Source organism: Macaca mulatta, chromosome 3, assembly GCF_049350105.2.
Source record: "Macaca mulatta isolate MMU2019108-1 chromosome 3, T2T-MMU8v2.0, whole genome shotgun sequence".
Taxonomy (NCBI): Eukaryota; Metazoa; Chordata; class Mammalia; order Primates; family Cercopithecidae; genus Macaca; species Macaca mulatta.
Window position 1 is genome coordinate 5,398,014 of NC_133408.1, and position 22,377 is coordinate 5,420,390.

A 22,377-nucleotide genomic window follows, 5' to 3' on the forward strand; every position below is an offset into this window, starting at 1 on the left:
ACATGGCCTTTGTGGACTCCTGCCATGGATTTGTGCCACGTCGGTTGAGGGGTGCCTTGGGCAGTGGGCCCAAGAGGGACTATGGAAGCCTCATCTTAGAGGGCCCCGAGCGGCTGCTGGCCATCTTCATCCAAGCAGTGGCCCACGTGCAGGCAGGGCTCGCGGCTAGCTCACCGGGCAGCCTCACATGAGCAAATCACTCTGGGCTGGACTGAGACTGGGTGGTCATGAAAAGACGGGGCCAAAACATCCCATCCCAAGGGTAAAGCAAATTGATGGGTATTTTCTGTGCCAACAAGGAAACCCAGAGTCACCCCTGACATTCTGAGGCTGGCCCAGTCCTCCCAGACAGAACCATCTCACAGCAACCAGCCTCTTCATAATGCTGTCGAAGCACAGACAGTGATAAGCTCATGTGTCATCCACAAAATACTAACGCCCCTCTCTTGGCCCAAATGAGTGATTATTAGTTCTTCACAAATTATAGCTTATGTTTATGCAATTGTGCCCGTCTCGTTTGCTTAGATGTAGTGAGATTCCCAATCATGGAGTTGCCTTCATTTCCTGACAGCACTCAATTCAGAACAAAATCACAATTCCCTAGACCCTCCCCAAACTACCCGATCACAACCCACATCCTGTAACAGTTTCTTTCTAACAATCTCTTACTGAGAGACCTCATGGTTTTCCATGCTATGGGTTCTCCCTTGCTGCCTCAAATAATAAACTCAACTGGTCCACCCACAGGTGTGCTCCTGCAACCTCTGGCCGAACGTCATTGACAGAGCGGATGATAGAACGAACACTTTGCTTAATGGCACTAGAGCAATGCAGTTTGGTTTTGAAGAACGTGTGTGGATCTGAAGGGAGATCACTGCAATCGCTAGAGCTTTCACATGGCTTTGAGCCCTGGCATTGTCACGTGCCTCCTCAGTGTCATACAAGAGGCTTCACCAAGGCAGCTACCCTCCCGCAAAGCCATGGGAGCAGCAGACTAGCCTGGCTGCCTCCTGCTTGGGTACAGGAAGCCTTACAGGAGCCCGGCGGTTTGCTTGCGGACTGTCTGTGGCTGCTACCGCAGCAGGGCTGAGTCGTTGAGACAGAGACGACGTGGGCCCACAAAGCCAAAAATATTTACTATCTGGTCCCTTTTAGATCAGGTTTGCCAATTCCTGACATAGGACAATAACAACAAAGAATAAGTAATTTCTTCCAGAAACAAGGCCACGTCTATGTGCTTTGCCAGATACAAACTCAACTTTAGACAAATTCTGCTGAAGGAGCCTTTGGAGTACAAGAATGTCCTTGGCAAGGGTGGGAAAGAGGCGAGAAGGAAATTCAGGAAACCAAAGAACTGAAGAAACAAGTTCTTTGTGTGTGGCTCTGGGATTTGCCCTCCAGTGTCCACTAGGATGGAAGGAGAAGCCTGCCGAGGCGGAAGGAGTCCAGAGGGATCTGAGGAGAAATGGAGGGAAGGGGAGAGGGGCCAGAAATGGGGGGCAAAATAAGTTCTCGAGGTCTGTACTTGGGGACTCGGAGTTTACAGGGTGAGCTGAAGGCAGATCCCACACCTGTGGGATGAACACACTTGAACCAGTTATTCTTTCACTCCTGAACTTAAACCTCCTTTAAAAGACAAAGGACTGGTCTGGTTTTAGCGTCCACCTTGCATTTTGACTGTTCAGGCCCCACCCTGCAGCCTCCCCAGAGGGAGGATCGAGGGAAGCCCAACCTTGCACCTGGACGCTGATCACTTCATAGACACGCTTCGCAATGTCACCCAGCAGGGCAGAGACGTCGGCCACAGGCAGTGGCTGCAGCAGGCCCAGCAGCAGCCATGACACCGTGGTGGAGGCATCCCCAGGGGCCGAGTGCAGGTGGTGGATGGTGGAGACCATTGGTTGCAGGGCACTGGTGACCTGTGAAGCCAGAATCAGAGCATCACAAGGCAGAAGGACACCCTGTCAGACAGACAAGGAGATTGAGGCCCGCAGAGTTGAAGTGAACTGTCCACACACACACACCATTCTGCTCCTCAGCAAAGAACCTCTACAGTACTTATGCATCCGTCACTAGCCTAATAAAAGTCCTACAAACCAGAACTATCAATACCTTTTAGCACCAGTTGTGATAAGCTGAATTCTGTCCCCTAAAATCCATATGTTGAAGTCCTAAGCTCCAGCACCTCAGAATGTGACCTTATTTGGAAATAGGGTCACTGCAGATCTAACTAGTGAAGGTGGGTTCTAATCCAATATGGCTGGTGCCCTCATAAAAAGGGGAAATGTGGACACAGAAACAGATATGAATGGGGGGAAGACAGTGTGAAGAGACAGAGAAGACAGCTGCCTGCAGGCCAGGGAGAGAGGCCCGGAGGCCTCAGGAGGAACCAGCCCTGCCGACACCTTGATTTCGGACTCTCCAGTCCCCAGAACTGTGAGAGAGGAAGTTTCTGTTGTTTGAAGCCCCCAGTCAGTGGTCCTTGGTAACGGTGGCCCCAGGACACTAATACAGCAGCCAGCCCCAGGACCCCCGGTCTCCCACCCTTGCCAAGACTGCAGGTCTCTTGCAGCTGACGACAGAGAATTAGAACTAGAATTAGACAATTTGAGATCACAAGCCATGGTCTCCTGTTGTGTATATCCAAACATCCAATTACTTTTTGAGGTTTAATGATCACTTTCCTCATTTCAGTGCATTATTTTTATTTCAGTTTAATATCTTGAATCTCAACCCTTGGGAAGCCGGGCAAACCGGCAGCTGCACAGCCAGACCAGCGGTCACCAAAACAAACTTTGTCAGCAAACCCCCGAGTCTCCACTGGGAACACCGAAGGAGGTTTGGGGAGAGCTGGGGTCCTCTGATACACACTTGAAGCCTCTTCCTGGGAGGAGATGCAACTCGTAATTTAGAATACAGAAATGGGAACCAGCCCCGGCCTCATTGGATCCCCTTATTCAGCAGCAGAAACAGGCCTCGGAGCCCAGCCCCTGCTGCCGCCTGACCCCTGGGCAAGGCAGGCGCTTCTACAGGGGGTAATGGGCTGGTTGGAGACACGAAACCTGCATACACAAGGAGACAGCAGGTGGCACACAGCAATAGTGAAAACACAACAACCACAACATCTCTGGCCCCACACATATCAGGAAGCTCAGGAACCATCTTGAGCTCTTTACATGTATGATTTAAACTCAATGGGCCCTGTCTCAGGCAGGGTTGTGATTATTTCTATTTATTTATTTATTATTTATTTATTTACTTACTTACTTACTTACTTAGAGACAGAGTCTTACTTGTAGCCCAGATTGGAGTGCACTGGCATGATCTCGGCTCACTGCAACCTCCACCTCCCGGGTTCAAGCAATTCTCCTGCCTCAGCCTCCCCAGTAGCTGGGATTACAGGCAGGTGCCACCACACCTGGCTAATTATTGGACTTCTAGTAGGGATAGGGTTTCGCCATGTTGGCCAGGCTGGTCTTGAACTCCTGACCTCAAGTGATCCGCCCTCCTCGGCCTCCCAAAGTGCTGGGATTACAGGCATGAGCCACCACTCCTGGCCGGTTATTTATATTTAATGGAGGCGGTATCTCAGGCACAGAGAGGTTAAGTGACTTGCCCAAGGTCACACAGCTGATGAGTGGCAACACTTGGGCCAGGCAGTGTGGCTTCAGAGCTAGCTTCTTACTGGCCAGTTGGACAGCCCCTCAACAAGCTAAGAGGAGACAGGAATCACTCCTAGCCCGGGCTGTTAAGACCGAGGCTGCAGACTACCTGTCTAGCAGCTCACTGGCCAGCAGCCCAGAACAACGGGAGGTGTGCACCATCTGATCTGGGCTTCCAGCCAGCTTAGTCTAAAGGCCAAGGAGTGCCCCAACCCTGGGTCTAACACCAAGACACCCAGGCACACGTGGGACACACAAAAGATCTGAAGCACAGAAGAGCTACACAGATGCCGAAGGAAAATGCGGGGCCCTTTGTCTGAAAAGTGTTGGCATTTCCAGAGGCAACGGCAGCACTTTAGACCAAGCTGAGCCCCTCTCAGCACAGGCCCCTGTCAGCAGCCGGCCCTAGAGTCAGACCATCCCCCAGGGAGGGCCGCCTTGGGGGCACGCAGTGCCCTGTCCACGCTGGGATTCCCGAGACTGATGGTGGCCTGAGCTGGAGAAGACATCCTGGTTGGCAATCACTGCTGATGGGCCAGAAAGTGTGAGCTGTGTCATCAGCAGGGGTCAGCAAGGGTGTTTGTTTTTATCCCCAGGGGACAGTGGGTGACATCTGGAGACAGTTTTGCATGTCACCCTGGGGTGTGCTTCTGACTTGTGTGGAGAGGCCAGGGGCGCTGCTAACCATGGGACCCCAGGGTGCTCGCCAGCCCTAGGCTACAGCTCCCATCTCCGCGCTCCCAGGATGGTGCCGGCTTCCACGAAGCAGGAGCCAGAACTTGAGAACTTTGGGAGTGAGGGTGGTGAGGGAAGAGCTTAGGGCTTAGGCTGTCTTTGCTGGGACTCCAGACTCCTGCAAGCTTAGGGATCCGCGTTCTCCACCACAACAGGTGGGCCTACGAGGGTACACACATCACAACTCAGCCAACTACACGCTTCAGTTGTGTGCATGTTGTTGCATGTAAATCATACCTCTTTGAAGCTGATTTGTTTAAGAATTAGAATTTGGTTCACAGTCAGTCATTTGGGGCCACTTGTGGAACATCACCCTCCCCATCCCCAGGTCCCTTCCACGGCCCCACACCCGGGTCTGCCTGAGCAGCTGCTGAAAGCAGCGTGCAGGGAGCCCCTGTCTTTCTCACCTACCAAGGAATGCAGAAGGCGCATGTGGTTCAGGAGCCTGGGGTCCACTTGCTGGAGTTCCTTGAAGTCCATTTTCACCAGTATGGTGACGTTGTACCAGGAGCCCACAGGGCCCCTCTCTGGAGCTGCACAAGGGCAAACACTGATGATTATGGAGCCAGGACAGGTTGAAGTCACGAGAGCCGCTGGGGTGGGAGAGGGGGCAGGAGAGGGAACCAGAGGCCATGAGAGGCCCTGCTCTGCATTTACCTCCCTGCAAAAAGACATCTACCACAGGAGACGGGGGGATGTCCCCACTGCCTGCCCCTTGCTCCTCTCCATCCTAATGTCCCTGAAGACCACTGATCCCTGCTCAGAGGTGAGCTGGGCCTGGGACCCACAGCAGTGGGCCTTGCCTTGAAGAGATCTGCTTAGGAGGTAAATAGAGCCTATCAGCCTCATTATACTGTCATAGTATGTTGATATAGAAAATTACTTTATACTGTGTCATTATTTTATTGATACTACAAATATTGGATAGTATAATAATATGTAATATGATATGTACTAAAGAATAGCATGTGATGTAATGATATAGTATTATCACATAATACTTGATATTATGTATACTATTGCTTTATTACTGCATACCATACTAATGCTATAATATATTTTAAATATATAAATATTTAAATATATATTTAAATATTTTAAATATTAAATAATATTAAATAATATGTATACATAATATATATAATTAATATTAATTAATTATATAATATGTATATATACATATTAAATAATATGTATAAATATTAAATTATGTGTGTGTGTGTATATATATATAATATATGTATATAGACCATCCCATTCTCCTGGATGCAGACCCTAATCGAAAGAGAACTTTCCAGACCGGCAGGCGCGCATCTGAGACGGCAGGACCTGCCTACGACGCTGTGGCGCTCCTCAGGCCCCTGTGGCACTTCAGGCCCAGCCAGCTCCGCACCTGTGACAAATCTACCTGGAGCTCCTGGCCTCTCCAGGCAAACTGGGAAATCCGGGTCTCTGCCCCACCAGACGTGTCTTCCCATTTCAGGGCCCCTGAGAGCGCCATGAGCTTTTCCTCCCCGAGAGTTCAGGGGCCAGATTTTGACTAAGAAATTGTCTAAGAGCAGGCGCTGCCTGTGCACACAGTGGGGGCTCCTGGTGAAATCGGTCGCTGCTCCTAGAAACACACTCCTCCCCGCACCTTCACACAGATCAGCCTCACCGAGACCCTCCCTTGCTGCCTATCTGTGAGCACGGCCTGCAGCAGCCTACCTTGGGGTGCAGGGGCCATGCAGCAGCGCCCCCCTGACCAGGGGCAGCACTTCTCAAGTCCAGGACAGTCGGTGTCCAAGCTGCAGGGGGAGGTGGATGGTTCAGGCCCCTCTGCGGGGCAGACCCCGGGTCTTGATGTGAACTCCCTGGACTGATTCAGAGCTGGGAGAAAATGGTCCAGTTAATGATGCTGGTGATAAAAGACGAACCTGATTTGCTTCACAGGGGCCTCATGTCGGTGCTTCCTGGTGCTGAAGTCTGCCTGTGGGTCTGTGGCCTGTTCAGGGCCCATCCCCATGCCTGGGCAGACACCCACCCCATTGGAGGGCCGCTGGCTTTGGCTTTCATATCCTCTGCCCATCTGTCCTGCCAGGGCAGCTTCAGTTGAGGTCCTAGGTGTCTCTGTTTCCTCCAGGCCTCAGGAGTCCAGGTCCAAGAGGCTCCACCACCCCCTAGAGGGCTGCTTGCTGTTTCCAGTCCTGATAGCTCATTCATTCATTCATTCATTCATTCAATATTTGTTGAGCACCTACTATGTGCCAGGCACAATCCCAGGTGCCCAGGGCCCAGCCTTCAGGGAACTTATATTCCAGTGGGGGAACAACAGTGCAAGGCGATCTACAGACATTCAGACAGGGTGAGAGCCTTGGGGGATGAAGCAGTGTGGGGGATGGAGGTCTGGGAAGTCCGCTCTGGAGAGGGGCTCGTGCCTGGGCTGGGCAGAGGGGAGCTCGGAGCAGCCCTGCAGACATCAGCCCTGGCGCCCACAAGGTGAGATACAGGCCTGGTGTGGGGTGTGGTGGAGGCTGGCCCAGGTGACAGTGCAGACGACTGCAGCATGGGACCCTGGGGAGATCAGGTGGGGGCATCCACAGGATGTGCTGACAGATGGGATGGAGTATAAGAGAAAAATAAGCTTCAGGAAGGCTCCCAGGCTTCGGGGCTGGCATCCCTGGGGCTCCATTCCTGAGCTGGGGAAAGCTGTGGGAAGAACGGCCTGGGGTAGGCCAGGTGTGGCAGCACAAATGTGAAGCTGGACACATTCACTGTTTGCCCACGTGGAGACGCACGGCAGAGTGGCACTGGAGGTGGCCACTGAGGCCAGCCCGCCGGCTGTTGGCTGCACAGCTCCCCAGCCCCTCACAGTGTGAGTGCAGCTCAGATGCAGCTCCAGACACAGAAACACAGCAAGCCTCTGCAGGAGGCAAAGATGAGGGGGGCCAGAGGCCAGCCTGGTGGAGTCCCGTGGGAGGTACACTGGTCCTGAGGACCAGACCTCAGTCAGGGCTGCAGAGGGAGGCCACGGTGGGCTTTCCAGAAAAGGGGCTTGTAGAGCTCTCAGAAAGCACTGCAGGAGTCTGAGAATCCACCCAAATCGAAGCTTTCATGAGTCCGGGGGCTGACGCTCAGGGCTCCGAGAAACACAAGAGGAGGGCAAGGAGAAGAAACTGAACCCCAGGGGACAGGAGACAGTGGAGCCTGTGCCCAATGCCGCAGAGCCTGCAGTGTGCCTTTGCCAAGATAGCAGAGGTGGGCCCAGGGCAGGAGACGACCCCATCTCCCAGGACGGAAGGAAGCTGAGAAGATGGGAGCTCCACAAGGCAGAGGGCAGCCATGAGGAGGACACACAGAGAGGAGGGACCCAGTTCAGGGCCCCAGAGAAGGCTTGCCCCGCTCTGTGGCCTCCAAACTCAGCCATCCTGATGGTGGGTGCCGTGCTCCCCCTGGGGTTTTACTCAGAGCTGTCCAGTTCATGCCCAGATGCATGGCAAGCTTTGTGTGTCTATGGCCCGGGGATATTTAGAAGCACAGCCTGAGACCTCTCAGAGCCCAGAAGACTAGAGGAGGCCAGCTGGTAACTGGGTCCGAGACTCACCTCCGCGAGGGTGGGGAAAACTTGTGGGATTGGCCAAGTGGAAGGGCAGCCTCAACAGGCTGCAATCCCAGGGACCCGCCTCTTGGGTCCCCCAGGGTCTCTGCAGAGCACTCCGCAACCAAGAAAGAAGGTGGTGGCCCTGGTTTCTGTTGGGACCACATCACCAAGGACACTGCTCAGCTGGCCAGAGTAGGGGGAGCCAGAGTCGTGGAACATGCGGACAGACTGCATCCCCGCTCTTCTCACACAGCCCTGTCTGCCAGCGCCCGGCCTTGCTGTGGGCATTCCTCTCAGCCACACTCTCTTTCTTGCGTTGTCCCTGACTCAGTCTTCTTCTCCTCATCATCCAGGCAGCTCTACTAATGGCCGTGCATGAAAAATGAACGTTGGGTGCAGCTCGAGGAGGGCAATGTCAGGAGCCTGGTGGAGGCTTGCTGAGCGTCTGATGGTCTCTGCTTTGTCTCCCAGTGCAAAAAGCAAAGGCCTAATGGTTAAGCAGATGTGTGGACTAAATGGAAGGTGGGCTCCTGGGACAGAAAAAGACATTCTGGGGAAAGCAGGGATATCCAAATAAAGTATGGAGTTTCTTGGCAATGCCCAGTGCTGGTTCCTTAGGACAAGTTGTCCCGAGAGCTGTAAGATGCTAACGTTAGGGGAAGCTGGGTTGGGGGGTACAGGACCTTTCTGCATTATCTTTGCAGAAAGATAAAGACTTCCCTGCAAATCTAAAACTATTCTAAACTAAAAGGCTATTTAAATAGAAGTAATCCCCCCAAAATTGGCTTCCAAAAATAGTTGCCTAATCACCAGAGGCGTGTTTTTGAGTGAAAGGTTTGCATCTTAACTGGGCACTGCCGGGAAGCCCCTCCATGCCTTGGAGCCGGCCAGCTGACTGAGTGCCCTGAGAAAGCTGAACAAGTCCAACTTGGTAGAAAGTCAAAAATCTCCTTCTTCCCTAACTCAATGCAAACAATAAAAGAACTGCTCAGCTCCTGGCAACACTGTTAGTCATGGTCCAGTGAAGCAACAGGGGAGCTTTCTGTTGGAGCAGTAAAACCCAAGGCTCCCAGGGCTGAGGACTGGATGAGCTGGGGAGGAGTCGCTCCTGTCTCCCTCCTCCTTCCTCAGCGCCTCTTCGCCTGGTCAGGACAGGAGGTTCTCACCAAAGGGCCCCTGGTCATCAGCCTGCGAGGACAAGAAGTTTTGGGGAGTCTCCTGGTCCCGTGGGGTCCTGGGTTTGCCTAACAAGGTTGAGTTTGCCAGGAGGTTGATCCTGTGCAGAATTGGGGTGTCACTGGAGTTAGGGAGCATGGCTAAGATGCTGGGTTCCACTTCTCAGAATTCATCCTGAGCACATAATCCAACTTGTACACAGCCACGTTTGTACCGTATACTGTTCATCACAGCATTACGTATGCTAATGAGTAATTAGAAACAACTGAATGTTAAGTGGCAAGAACTTGCTCAGTGAATGCTGATGTGCATATGAGGTAATGCCATGTGGTCGTAAAAGCATGCCGTGGAGCCATGTGTATGGACATGGAAGCTGCTGTGGATACATTGCTGAGTGGTAAAATCATGCTACAAACGTCTTGGACGCAGTGGCCATCCCCTTGTGAAATGTCTGCCCTGGATAAAGAACATGTGAAAGGTGGTTATTCGTGAGCAGCAGGCTTGGGATCGTTTCCTCCTCCTGTTTCCTGTGTTTCCAAATTTTCTGCATGGCTCATGTATTCATTTCTGTAATTATACTTTTAAAAACTTAAAATAATGCACCAGGTGTCATTGCGTTCCAAATGCCGGAATGAAAAAGTTGAAAAAGTCACTGAAAATCATATCACGTGTGTGTTGATGCTTCCCTTCGCTTTTTTGTGTAAGTCACGATTGAGCGGCAGGAGAAAGGAGGAACCATGTCTGGCGTTTTGCCACTGTCTGGGGGATAGGACTCCGAGGCGCAGACCCCCGGGCAGCTGAGGTGTGAGTCACCCACACTCAAGCGACCTGGAGGCCCCGCTGCAGAGGAAGGAGCATCTCCTGCCCTTCACACCTCCCAGTATTTCCAGGTGCCTCCAACATCTGCCAGGTCCAGCTTCAGGCCTGCTTCATTCCGTACAAATCAGAGTTGCAGTGCTCAACGGGTCACTTACTGAGACCATCTCACATCCAGCTCCAAGGGGTCAACCTGCCGTGCGGCATCCCAGAAAAAGCAGCTTGGATGAAAAGAACTGTGCAAGCATGGAGAAGGTTGTGCTGCCAAAATCCGGGGTGTAAATCTGCCCACCACAGGCACCTTCACACTACCAGCGTGATGCCTCTGACCTTGGGGCTGGGAAGAGATGGAGGCCCACGGGATACAGGCCCTCGAGCAGCAGGAGCTGCAGAAGCCTCGTGGGCTATGCCCTTCACCAGGCCCCGGCACCGTCAGGGACCTTTCTGAGAAAGAACTCCGTGTCCTCAGTGCCCTGAAACGTTCCTTCTCCCACAATCGCCGCAGCCACAGCATTCAAATGCCACAAACTCCTCTACACTAAAGTGCAGCTTGATAAACCCCCAAAAATCTGCCTGGGGGTCAGAGAGCCCCGGGTCCATGTCCCGAGCCAGGCTTCCCAGAGCTGTGCCATGGTGGTGGGGGCGCGGGCCTCCCCTAGCCTGAATCTCCACCTGCAGAGCCAGGGATGCCTATTCCTTTGGCGCCTGAGGGATTGGAGGGTCTCCTGCCCTGGCCTCTTAGAAAGAATGCACTCAGGCAATGCCTGTTCCCCTCCCTCTTCTCCTTCCTCCTTCTAGGTCTGCCCCCTCTTTGCTGTGCCAGAGTGAGCCTTCTAGAACCTGAGGGGCCATGTACTGAGGGGCTCAGCGCCCGCAGAGTGAGTCCACTTCCCCTCATGCCCCACGTCCCTCCCTGTGGCCTCGCCCTCCACTCCCTGCAGCTCCCCATGGCAGCCCACTCTCACCCACGGGACTCCCTGACTGCAAAAGCATCGCCCGGGTGAGCCCCTAATTAAAGGTGCTAACACTCTAACAGTGCGGCTGATTCCCACAAGAGGCAGTTCCTGGAGGCTGTTCTGTGGAGGAGGATGAAGGGCACAGGTGGTGGGGAGGGGCCTCCCTGTCTTCTGGGAGGGAATTAACTTGTTTGTTGCAGCAGGCCAGGGTCTCTTACAGAAGGCGATGGTGGGCATGGGTGGGGCTGCTGTGGCCCTGCAGAGCAGGGGGCAGGAAGGGGCTGCTGATCGGCCTCCCCCAGAGCCTCCTCCCCTCACTAGTCCTGACAATGCCAACAGGTAGGAAGAGGTGTGGCCTCCACAGGTAAGACAGGACAGGACAGGACAGGGCATGTCCTGGCTGCAAAGTCCACATGCTCTAAACCAAGATGCTGTGGCATCAGCACCTGTGTCCTAACGGCCCCTGCCATCCACTAGGAGTGGAGGCTGCTTGCAGGGCAGGGACAGCAGCAACTGTGGCTCAGCAGGCCCCTCTGTGTGTGTGGCCCTCGGAGAAAGGGAAAGTGGAAATGGGGTCAGGCATCAGGACAGGAAGGGTCTCCTCAGACCAGCACCTGAGCAGCATGGCCAAGGCATAGCCTTATCCTGCCGGTGGCCCTCTAGGAAAGCAATGGGAGTACAGAAGGGCCATTGCTCTGGGGTCAGCTGGCCCCGCCTGGTTTCTATTGGTGATGGAGGTATTGGTCATGGTGGTATTGTTTGAACAGTCCTGAAAGAGAAGTGTACCTGTTAACGGCACACCCAAAACCATTGGGCCCTGTCTGTGCCTGGCCCTCTGAACGGGGCAGCAGAAATGCGTCAACTCTCCCTGTCATCTGTGAAATCGCACTGGGGGCTGAGGGAGGGCCCACTCAGGATGGCCCAGCATGCAGGTCTATGCAGACCCCAGACTCTGCAACCTCGGGCCCTTGGTTTCTGGAGGAGGCAGGCACCCTGGTTTGGGGAGTCCGCGCTCCGTTCTGCTGGTGTCTTGGTCTCAGGCCACAAGGATGGGTCCTGTAGGATCCCCCTTGGGGCACCCAGGAGCTGGTGGCTTCTGCACTCTGGAGGCCACAGCCCTTGTGTCTCAGTGACCCTGGCCAACACCAAGCTGGAGCCACACACCCCCATGTCCTTCCACAGTGGGGCTGTGAGGCAGGACCTTCTGACTATACAGAAACTCATTGCAGATCTGGTATTGACTCGATATTAGCAACCACTAAACACACACACACACACACACCTCCCCTGAAAGAGATCACCTGCGTGTCAGTAGGCTGAGCCCTGAGTCCCCGCCCGCTCCCAACGGCTCAGACCCTGGCCTGGCCTAACTGCACTGGTCACCCTGGTAACTGACCCCAAGCATCCTACAGGACAGCAGCTTTCAAACTGCACTGAGAAGCGGGAGGACTTGGGGCCCTCTGAGAACAATAGAGGTTCTCAAAGTGGGGTTCCTGGGCCAGCAGCATCAGTGTCACCCAGGAACTTGTCAGGAGGGCAAATTCTTGTACTTCACCCCCACCCATGGACTCAGAAACCTGAGAGTGGAGCCAGGGACAAGCCCTGCCGATGACCCTGCTGCCTGGTCAAGGCTGGGAACCGTGCTCCTGGAAGATCTAGCAAGTTCCAGGCCAATGGGTGCCAACGGTGACTGTCCCATCAGGAGTCTCGACGGCAAGGGTGGCCCCGCCCCAGCCCGGCAGCCCTGGACTCACGCAAGACACAGTAGAGGCCGAGCTGCTCATAGCCCTCACAGCAGTCGGTCACATTCCTGGACTCGGGAACCTCCACTACCAGGTACTGGGTCCGGTAAACAGTCTTGGGGCACCGCCTCCAGGGGATCCAGCCACCGCAGGACGCATAGGTCGTGTAGGACGTCTGCACAGCCTCCACCTTCTGCACAGTGTGGGTCACACGGTAGCGGCACAGCTGGTAGCCCAACAGGGAGAGGCCTTTTTCTAAAAGAGGCAAGCAAGGAGGCGACTGAGAACACCAGCATCAGATCCATGCGAGCGGTTATCCGCAAGGCGTCCTTCTGCAACAGCAAGCGAGACCACACCTCCCGCACTCAGGCAGGCCTCTCGGAAGCTGCCCACCAGCCCTCTCCACAGGCCTTTGCCTGCTAGTGCACCAGGAAGGCTGTTGCATGAGTGAGCACAGAAGAATAAAGCATCGACATAGCCTGGCCTGCTAAGAAAGCTGCTGTGACCGAGGGGGAGGTGCCACCTGGGCCCCACGCTTCCTGAAGCACAGGGGTCTCACAGCCAATATACGAAGGAAAGAGCACAGCACTGGGATCAACGCTTAGAGATCATGTCCCTTTGTTCTGCTCCGTGTGGGCTCATTCTACAGGCCGTAGAATCTCATGCACGTCTATCTCTTCGTCCCCCTGAGCCTCAAGGTTGCCACATGGGAAGTGAACGAGCAGCAGTTCCCGCTACAGTGGAAACTGAAGGATACTGCGGCCAGGACATGACAAAGACGGCTTTCTTTTCAGTGAGCTGGAAGATAAGTAAGCAGGTACTTAAAGCACGTGTGAGAAGTTTGTTGATGATAAAAGACCAGCTCAGGCCGGGCGTGGTGGCTCACGCCTATAATCCCAGCACTTTGGGAGGCTGAAGTGGGCGGGTCGCCTGAGGTCAGGAATTCGAGACCAGCCTGGCCAACATGGTGAAATACCCATCTCTACCAAAAATATTTTTTAAAAATTAGCTGGGTGTGGGCTGGGAGCAGTGGCTCATGCCTGTAATCCCAGCACTTTGGGAGGCCAAGGTGGGCAGATCAAGAGGTCAGGAGATCGAGACCATCCTGACTAACACGGTGAAAACCCGTCTCTACTAAAAATACAAAAAATTAGCCAGGCATGGTGGCAGGCAGCTGTAGTCCCAGCTTCTCGGGAGGCTGAGGCAGAAGAATGGCGTGAACCCGGGAGGTTAAGGTTGCAGTGAGCCGAGATTGTGCCACTGCACTCCACCCTGGGTGACAGAGGGAGACTCCCTCTCAAAAAAAAAAAAAGAAAAAATATAGCCAGGTGTGGTGGGGCGCACCTGTAATCCCAGCTAGTTGGGAGGTTGAGGCAGAAGAATTGCTTGAACCCAGGAGGCGGAGGTTGCAGTGAGCCTAGATCATGTCACTGCACTCCAGCCTGGGCGACAGAGTGAGACTCCGTCTCAAAAAAAGACCAGTTCAACTGTTCAGCCATTACCATTGTGATCAGGAGGAGGCACAGTCACCCCCGCTGCAGGACAAGCACCAGATTTACCATATCAGGCCCTATGCATCTCTCACCAGAGCCTGGTTCCTGTACACAAGGCCCATCACCCCTCCATCAACGTGATTACTCCGTTCTCGAGACTCCTGGCCCCATGGCATTCACCAGGAGACTCTTTGTCATGGACATCCCCTGACGTGTGCCTGGGCTTCCCATCTCCCCGGGAGAACGCTATTGCCTAATTTGAATCGATTGCGTTCCTCTAAAAATTCGTATGTTAAAGTCCTAAACCCCAGTAACTCAGAATGTGACCTTGTCTGTAGTAATGTCTTCTGGAGGTTATCAAGTTAAAGTGGAGACATTAGGCTGGACCCTAATGCAATATGACTGGCCCTTATACTAAAGGGAAACGTGGAGACAGACAGGCACACAGGGAGAAGAAGGTAGAGACTGGGATGGTGCTTCTACTGTCAAGGAACACCAAAGATTGCCCCAGAAGCTGGAGGCCCGGAGCAGAGACTCCTGCAGGGGCTCGGGAGGAGCCAGCCCTGCCCGCAATTTCATCTTAGGCTTCTGGCCTCCAGAACTGTGACTGAATCCATTTCCGCTGTTTAAGCCGCCCAGGCTGTTTCTTTGTTTCAGCAGTCCTAGCCAGTGAACACAGGGATGGTGAAGGGTCCCCTCCAGCTCCCCTGTGGCACCTAGCAGGGGACTCTGAGTATATGGACTCTCAGTGCCTAATGAACGGAGGATTTGACATACAGGGCTTGCATTTCAGACACTCAACTCCTGAGCTCTAAGCTTTACTACACTGTACAGCCAAGAGGTGGGGGCTCAGTATTAGAGTTTATTTCCCTCAATGAGTAGCTGGATTGATTTCTGGGGAGGAACACAGAGATGGGAGCAGAAATGATCACAAAACCAATGCTGTCCTTATTCCCTCCACTGGGGCAGCATCTCTGAAGATTTCCTCCTTGAACCTCACAGCAACCTATAAGTGTGCAGAAAGCGGGATTCCAGGGACTTGTTACTCACCCCAGGAAGAAACAGGGCAGAGCTGGCCCTCAAACCAGGTGAGGGATGAGGCTGCAGCTTTGCTCTAGGCGGAGCACAGGTGCTGGACCACACGCTTGCACAGAGTGACCCCACTCCACAAGCAACAGGGACTGGAGCCGCAACCTTCTCTGGGGTCTGAACCCCAAATCACCCTGCGGGCTCAGCAGGGCCTCTAGGGATGGGGACCACCTGCTGTTTGCCATCACCAGTGGGGTAGTTACCGTGAGCTCTGCAAAGGAATGGGAGGTCCTTGTCGTACGGGGTGGAACAGGACAAATCAGCTTCCCGGGCCAGGGCAGCTTGGCTGAGAGCCTAGGGGTGACTTGCATGAGGAACGGTGGAATGTGGCCAGAAGGAACGCGCTCACCTACTCAGTGACCACGCTGAGCAAGGCAAAGGCCAAGGACTTCCTGCACCAAGAATTTAGCAGGGTGGATCTAGCTTGTGTTTTTCATCGTAACCTGAGCAGAGATGCCAACCACATTAAGGACACTTGCAGCTCCTGGTCTCCAGAGAGCTGCTAGGGCCCCACCTGACCATTACATGACCCCAGCTGGTCCGCAGCAGAGCCCTCCTGCACACACATGCACACCCGCATGTGCACACACACACACACACACACACTCGTCTCCTGTGGAACCCAGGAGATGTTTGTCCTGTTTTGTTTTTCACATTTTATCTGAGGCCATGTGCCATCCCAAGCCTGGCTTCTTGGCAGAGCCCAGAGAAGAAAGCGTTTAGCAGATTCTGCCATTCTGCAAAGCCCTGCAAGGGCCATCAGAGCAGGAGCGCAGGGTCTTGGATTCCGGTCTCAGACGTGGGAAAGCCTAATGCTCTGGGGCCAACAAGAGTCCTGGGGTCAGATGGACCTGCGCTCACACCCTGCTACGTGATTGTACTCGTGTCATGCCCTCCCAGTGCCCCCCTCTTATCATCTGTGAAATAACAGCCATGCCCTGAGGCAGCAGAAGGCTGAAGTGGGGCCATGCCCGTGAAGGCAGTGCTGGCACCCGGGGAAGATTCGGGGCAGGCACATGTGGGGTTGCTGAGGTTCTGCCCTGTGTCCTCATCTACAATGAGGGGTTCTGGAAACACCTCCTAAGACCTTCTCCAGTTTCCCAGGATTCCCACCCATTATGTATCTGAACTGTGGGGTCTACGCACTACCTGTTCCAATGGGAATATCCATTTCACAAATCACAAAGCAAAATCCTGCTTCTGGGTGAAAAACTTTAAGGTAGTACAAAAACATAGTGGATTTTAGAAACAGAATGGATTCCTTTAAATTTGTAACTGAATAAGACAGATTTTAAGAGGGAAACGATTTTAAAATTCTGCAGTCCCATTTCCCTGGATTCTGGGGTTTCAGAACCCCCATGTGTTTTTTAGCAGCTGCTCTGCTCTCCGCATGCCTGAAGACTCCAGACAGAGCCCTGGTGCAGCCGCTGGCTCCTGCGGTGACTCTGCCCTGTGAGCTGTGTGGCCTGGGCGAGTCCCTGATCCATTCTGGGTCTCCCTTTCTTTTTTGTTTTTGTATTGTGGCTTTTCTTTGTTTATCAGGGGGGTTTTGCTCTGCTGCCCAGGCTGGAGTGCAGTGGAGCAGTCTCAGCTTACTGCAGCCTCGACCTCCCAAGCTTAAGCGATCCTCCCATCCCGGCCTCCTGTGTAGCTGGGACCACAAGTGTGCACCACCATGCCTGGCTTTTTTTCTTTTTTTTTGGTAGAGATGGGGTCTCATGATGTTGCCCAGACTAGGTCTCCTTTTTTTTTTTTTTTTATCTCTAAGTGAGGACTTGAATGCACCAAGGTTCAGGAGACCTTTCTTCTGCATTTATAGGAGCTCACTGTTCTCAGTGGGATCTGAGGACCCACAGCATCTGCATCACCCACAGACATGCAGAGTTCCAGGCCTTGCACCCCAGACCTGCTGGCTAAGAATCTGCATTTTACCCCCATGAACGCCCCGGTGATTCAGCAACAGATTCCCACTAGGGAGTCCTCTTCCCAAAACCCTACCCGGCACGCCTGCCCCACCTCCACAGCTGCTACCATGTGTGCTTACGGAAAAGCTTGTCCACCAAGGAACAGATGTCGCCTCTTCAAGCAGAGGCATCCTTACCCACCTAGGTCTCAGCAGGAGGCTGTCCTCATGAGATCCATGCCAGGGAGCCTCCCTCCTCAAGAACTGCCCATGCCAAGCCCAGATCCCTCACCTGTGAAGCCGCTGGCCTGGCTTGAGCCCACAGCACAGACCAGAGCCAGCAGGGCCAGCCCCGAGGTCCTGAGCATCATCCAGCAGTGGTGGCAGCGCAGGGCTCTGGGCCTCTACCAAGAAGCCTGGGTCTCTCCTACACCAGGGCACATAGGGGCCTGAGCCGCCTGGACCCGGAGAAAGGGCCTTTCTGTCTCCTGTGCTGCTGCAGGCGGCAATGGCTTCAGAGGCAGCACCGCTGGGAGCAGTCCCTTATGCCTGCACGTTAACACCCACCACTGCCGTGGCCGTTTCCCTGGGGGCTCCTGCGTGTCACAGCCTATTCTGCTCCAAGCAGATGGCATCTTTTAGGAAAAGTGAGTACCCAACAGCCCAGACCGCATCACTGGATCCCATCTCGTTGTTACGCAGAAAACACATTTGAGACCCAAATCTGAGTCTCTCCATCAACACAGGGTATTCTCTTACCCTATCATTCTGAACTGGCAGGAGAAAACAGCGTCAAATCAAAGTGGTACATCACGTTGAGAAAAGTGTCCTTCACACGGTTCCACAATGCAGTTCAAAAGTCACAAAAATGTCCAGGTGCTTTGACCCAGTCCTCTCCTCCTGGAGCTTGGGCTGAGAGCACGAAGCTGTGGTCACGGGGATGTGCATTACTTATTATGACTTCAAGTGGAAAATTACGTAATTGAACAGCCACAGGAGAACGGGAGTGTAATTATTACAGAGCATCTGGATGCAGCATTACACGGGTGTTGAAATGCTCACCATGAAGTTTTAGTAGCATAAAAAAATACTCAACAATGTGAAGCCAAAACAGCAACGCACGCAATTTCATCTCCATGAAAGTGACAACTCTGTACAGTTATATAAGCATGGAGAAAACTCCAGAAAGGGCCATGGGATGGGAAGAAAACATTTTGAGGAGTGATAAGAATACGGGTGATTGATGTTTTATTTCAGTAACCATCATGGTATGTGACATAGATTTCTAAATTTCATGTTAAGTTCTTTCAAGCTCATGATGTTTTCATATCGCACTGCTGATTGCCTCTTATTGCTTGGTGTTGACTGCTGAAGCTCAATTTTTTTTTTTTTTTTTTTTTTTTTTTTTTTGAGATGGAGTCTGGCTCTGTCACCCAGACTGGAGTGCAGTGGCGCGATCTCCGCTTACTGCAAGCTCCGCCGCCTCCTGGGTTAACGCCATTCTCCTGCCTCAGCTGCCCAGTTTTTAACACTGGATGAAGAAGATCTTGTGGATTTTACTGAGGAAACATTCTGATGAGTTAACAAAGATTCATCCTGGCTGTATGTTTCAGGAGCATAATTCCTTGGTGTTCTAGATACAAAACAATTCCTCCAGAAGGGAACTTCTCGCCTGACTCCCGCACTGATGACGCTACCTCTTTTATTCTCCGTAGATTAATCTCTGAGATGATGAACTGCTGCATTTGCTTGGCTAATGACTAAAAGTCAGATGCTATGACAAGAATACAAAAATGATCACACACGGAAATGATCACACAGCAAAGGGGCTGCGTACCACGGGTGTCCTTGGAACACAGCAGCTTTTATAGAAAACCAAAAGCTTCACGCAGAATCGGCTCATTACAAAAAGTTTTCAGCTGGGCGTGGTGGCTCTCGCCTGTAATCCCAGCACTTTGGGAGGCCGAGGCGGGTGGATCACGAGGTCAGGAGATTGAGACCATCCTGGCTAATACGGTGAAACCCCGTCTCTACCTAAAATACAAAAAACTAGCTGGGCGTGGTGGCGGGCGCCTGTAGTCCCAGCTACTCAGGAAGCTGAGGCAGGAGAATGGCGTGAACCCGGGAGGCGGAGCTCGCAGTGAGCCCAGATGGCGCCACTGCACTCCAGCCTGGGCGACAGAGCGAGACTCCGTATCAAAAAAAAAAAAAAAAAAAAAAAGGTTTCATAGGAAAAGAATAACTGTTAAAGCTATTGTATAATACTCAAAAAAGTGAAATTTGATCAACACTAAAAGAACAAATTAAAAGTATTACGACAAGTAAATCTGAACACTTTAAAATGCAAGACGAATGTGTATTATATTGTATATACCATCTCAATGTTTGCTACTATAATGTATGAATGTCTCTATAAAATATTAAGGTTAATCAGGGATAATGTTACAGGTTAAAACCCAATTTGTCTGGTGCACCATTGTCTCTCATCTTCACGATTACTCTATGAAATAGGTCATTTGTCCCTATTAAATAGGTGAGAAAACAGGTTCAGAAAGGCCACACAGCCAGTAAACAAGAGATTAAACCCAGACTTGTCCAAGCCTCAAGCCGCAGTTCTTCACACTCCACTCCACTGCTGGTCTGTCATGATTTAACCACAGACCCCAAGACAGGGGAAAAAAGTCAAGACATTTTACCAATTGAGGACTTCATCATAATTTACAATCGTCCATAAAATGTCATTGTAACATGCTGTCTCTTTATATTAAATGATTAAAGAAAAAAGTCTCAAAATTAACAGTCTGTTTCTAGCTTGGTCTCTCCTTCAACCTCCCTTTCATTGAGGCACAAAGAAAGATACCTCTGCCGTGTGTGTGTGTGTGTGTGTGTGTGTGTGTGTGTGTGTGTGTGTTTCTGTCTGTGTTTTGTCCACAGAAGGAATTTTTCTGCAGTTATCCTTTATGCATGTTTTTCTGCATGATGGCCAGAGGGATTTTGCACGTTTGCACTGTCCATGTAAACACTCTGAGGAGAAAAACAACCCCATACTGTAACCCAACAGGGAGAGAATTCTCGAGCACTAGAGGTCTGACGCTGCCGGGGTGTGTCTTCCACAGTCCATCCAGCAGAGAGCCCCAAATTCGCTCAGGGCCTCTGTGCGGAAAGGCCAGCATCCCACACACAGCATCCAAGGGCTGGAGAGCCAATGGAGGCCACTGGTGTGCCGTGCTGGCTTTCAGGGCACACATGCCCAGGCATTCACACCCTCTCACACTGACATACATGCACTCACACTGGGCATAAACACAGACACATCCACACTCACATGTGCACCGACACATACAGACACACTCACACAAGTCCACACACATACTGACACACGTTCACACTTACACTTACAAACACAAACTCATATGCCACATCACTCACTCATGCATGCTCATTCACACATGCCCACACTAACACATGTGCACATATTCACACCCATAAGCATATGGGCATTCACACACACACACATTCTCGCCCTCACACTCGCACACACTCACATTCACTCTTGAATCTGCACACCCACACACATGCTCATACTCGCAATCACATTCACACTCATGTACTCGCACACACACAGCTGCCCACTCTCACATGCACAACGCGGGAACCAAGGAAGTGCTTCCCATCCCGGGATGCAGCCTCTCCCTGGGCGTGTGCTACACCTCCTGTCTTCAGCAGTGGCGCCTGGGCCGGCAGTTGCCCTGTTTTCTCCATCTCTAGAGGGAGCGATTTGAACTCAACGGCCTCCAAGGGGCCTTTCTCATCTCAGGTCAGACTTCTAGGACCCTATGTGTGCAAGCTCACAGAGGCTCAACAAGTCACACTGCAAAATCGCATGTCTGTCATTACCCTACGGCCAAAATGTTCACAGCCTCCTCTTCGTATCCCCACGACAGGCAGCCATGGCAACGGCCGCCAGGCAGGTGCGTGGCAGAAAGAGGCAGAGCGGGAGAAGCCCTCATCTCCAAGTGGTGGCCAGGTGGGTTTATTTTCAGGGAAAGCTGGTTGTGTTGGAGAATGTGAGGAAGAGCTAGGGAGGAGAGTCATGCAATCGAAAAATGTTTTGGACTTGGAGGAGACCTTGAGTCATCCAGCCCAGCATCCAGCCCATCCAGGTGGCTCTCTGACAGTGGCCGTGACGTAACACCCTCTTTCTCGGGGTGTGGCTGGGGACCACCTGCATGGGGAGGGGACCTATAGAAAATGCAGGCTCCCAGCCTTGCCCGTCGCTCACTCAGGCACTGGAGCATGGGCCCCCGGCATCCCGGTGACTCGGTGCTCACACAGCCTTGAGGATGGGACTCCGTCCTCCTGAACACCAGGCCATGAATCCATGGGATGGACCCTTCTGTGGACAGATGGCTCTGCCAGAAAATTCCTCCCGATGTGGAATCACGGTTGGCCTTCCCACTGGAACGACCACACCCGGGGAGCCTGGTCCACCCTCACACTGGACGGTGAGTGCCACTCCTCCATGTGGCAGCCTTCGGACCCTTCTGGAGAGTTCTCCGGGCCACCTCTGTTTTGCTCCCCTCCCCCATCTCTCTCTCCCTCACTCATACAGACACATGCCCTTGTCTTTGTTTCTGTTTGTTGCTGTTTCTGTTTGCCTTTGCAGAAGCTCAGCTTTCTTATCACAGCCCAAATGACTTTTCCTTTTTCACATTCCACTTCGGAGACTGTGGCCCTCCATGGGCAACAGTTGTGGGGTTGGATAGAAAGTTAGGGTGCGGCCTGGGGTCGGGACATTGTCTGCAGGCCCCTAGGAGCAGCGCGGGCATGCCGCTTTCTCGTGGTGAAGCCAGAGCAGAGCGGAAGGCGAAGAGACACAAGAAACTCCCAGAAGAGGTGCCCAGGCCCTCAGAGGTGCTTCTGTAACACAGCAAAGGCGTATCTAAGACCGGGGGGCAGTGGACACGCACATGCCACTGTGTTTTCAAACCCCGTGTGCCTCACAGTGGAACCTGGGGAAAGCCCTGGATTAGGAGCCAAATACCCTCAGTCCAGTCCTCATTCTGCCAACAGCTGGACAGGGTCCCCTGGGTGGCATTTATCCTCTCAGCGCCTCGGTTTCCTAAACGGGAAATTACCAAAAGGGAATAGTGATGCCTTCTAATTTAGTGGTGTTTTACTGCCTCCTGATTTTATGAAAACCAAATTAATTAATGTATGGGGAT

The 22,377-nt window shown here is 52.7% G+C and overlaps 1 protein-coding gene across 8 annotated transcripts in view; it reads right to left on the reverse strand.

The window, feature by feature from the left end:
• The window catches only part of UMODL1 (uromodulin like 1), a 135,489-nt gene that overhangs the window by 50,376 nt on the left and 62,736 nt on the right, over positions 1 to 22,377 (reverse strand). For 3 of the 8 annotated variants that reach the window (XM_077995719.1, XM_077995722.1, XM_077995717.1), the window contains exons 2-5: positions 12,680 to 12,922; positions 6,105 to 6,266; positions 4,809 to 4,930; positions 1,733 to 1,919 (exon numbers count right to left, since the gene is read on the reverse strand). In XM_077995719.1, coding sequence (XP_077851845.1) covers positions 1,733 to 1,919; positions 4,809 to 4,930; positions 6,105 to 6,123 — 328 coding nt within the window. In that variant the 5' untranslated portion in view covers positions 6,124 to 6,266; positions 12,680 to 12,922. Of the gene's footprint in view, positions 1 to 1,732; positions 1,920 to 4,808; positions 5,201 to 6,104; positions 6,267 to 12,679; positions 12,923 to 17,444; positions 17,581 to 22,377 lie in introns of those variants that run through there. The other 5 variants (XM_077995718.1, XM_077995720.1, XM_077995716.1 and 2 more) reach the window with 4 other exon arrangements.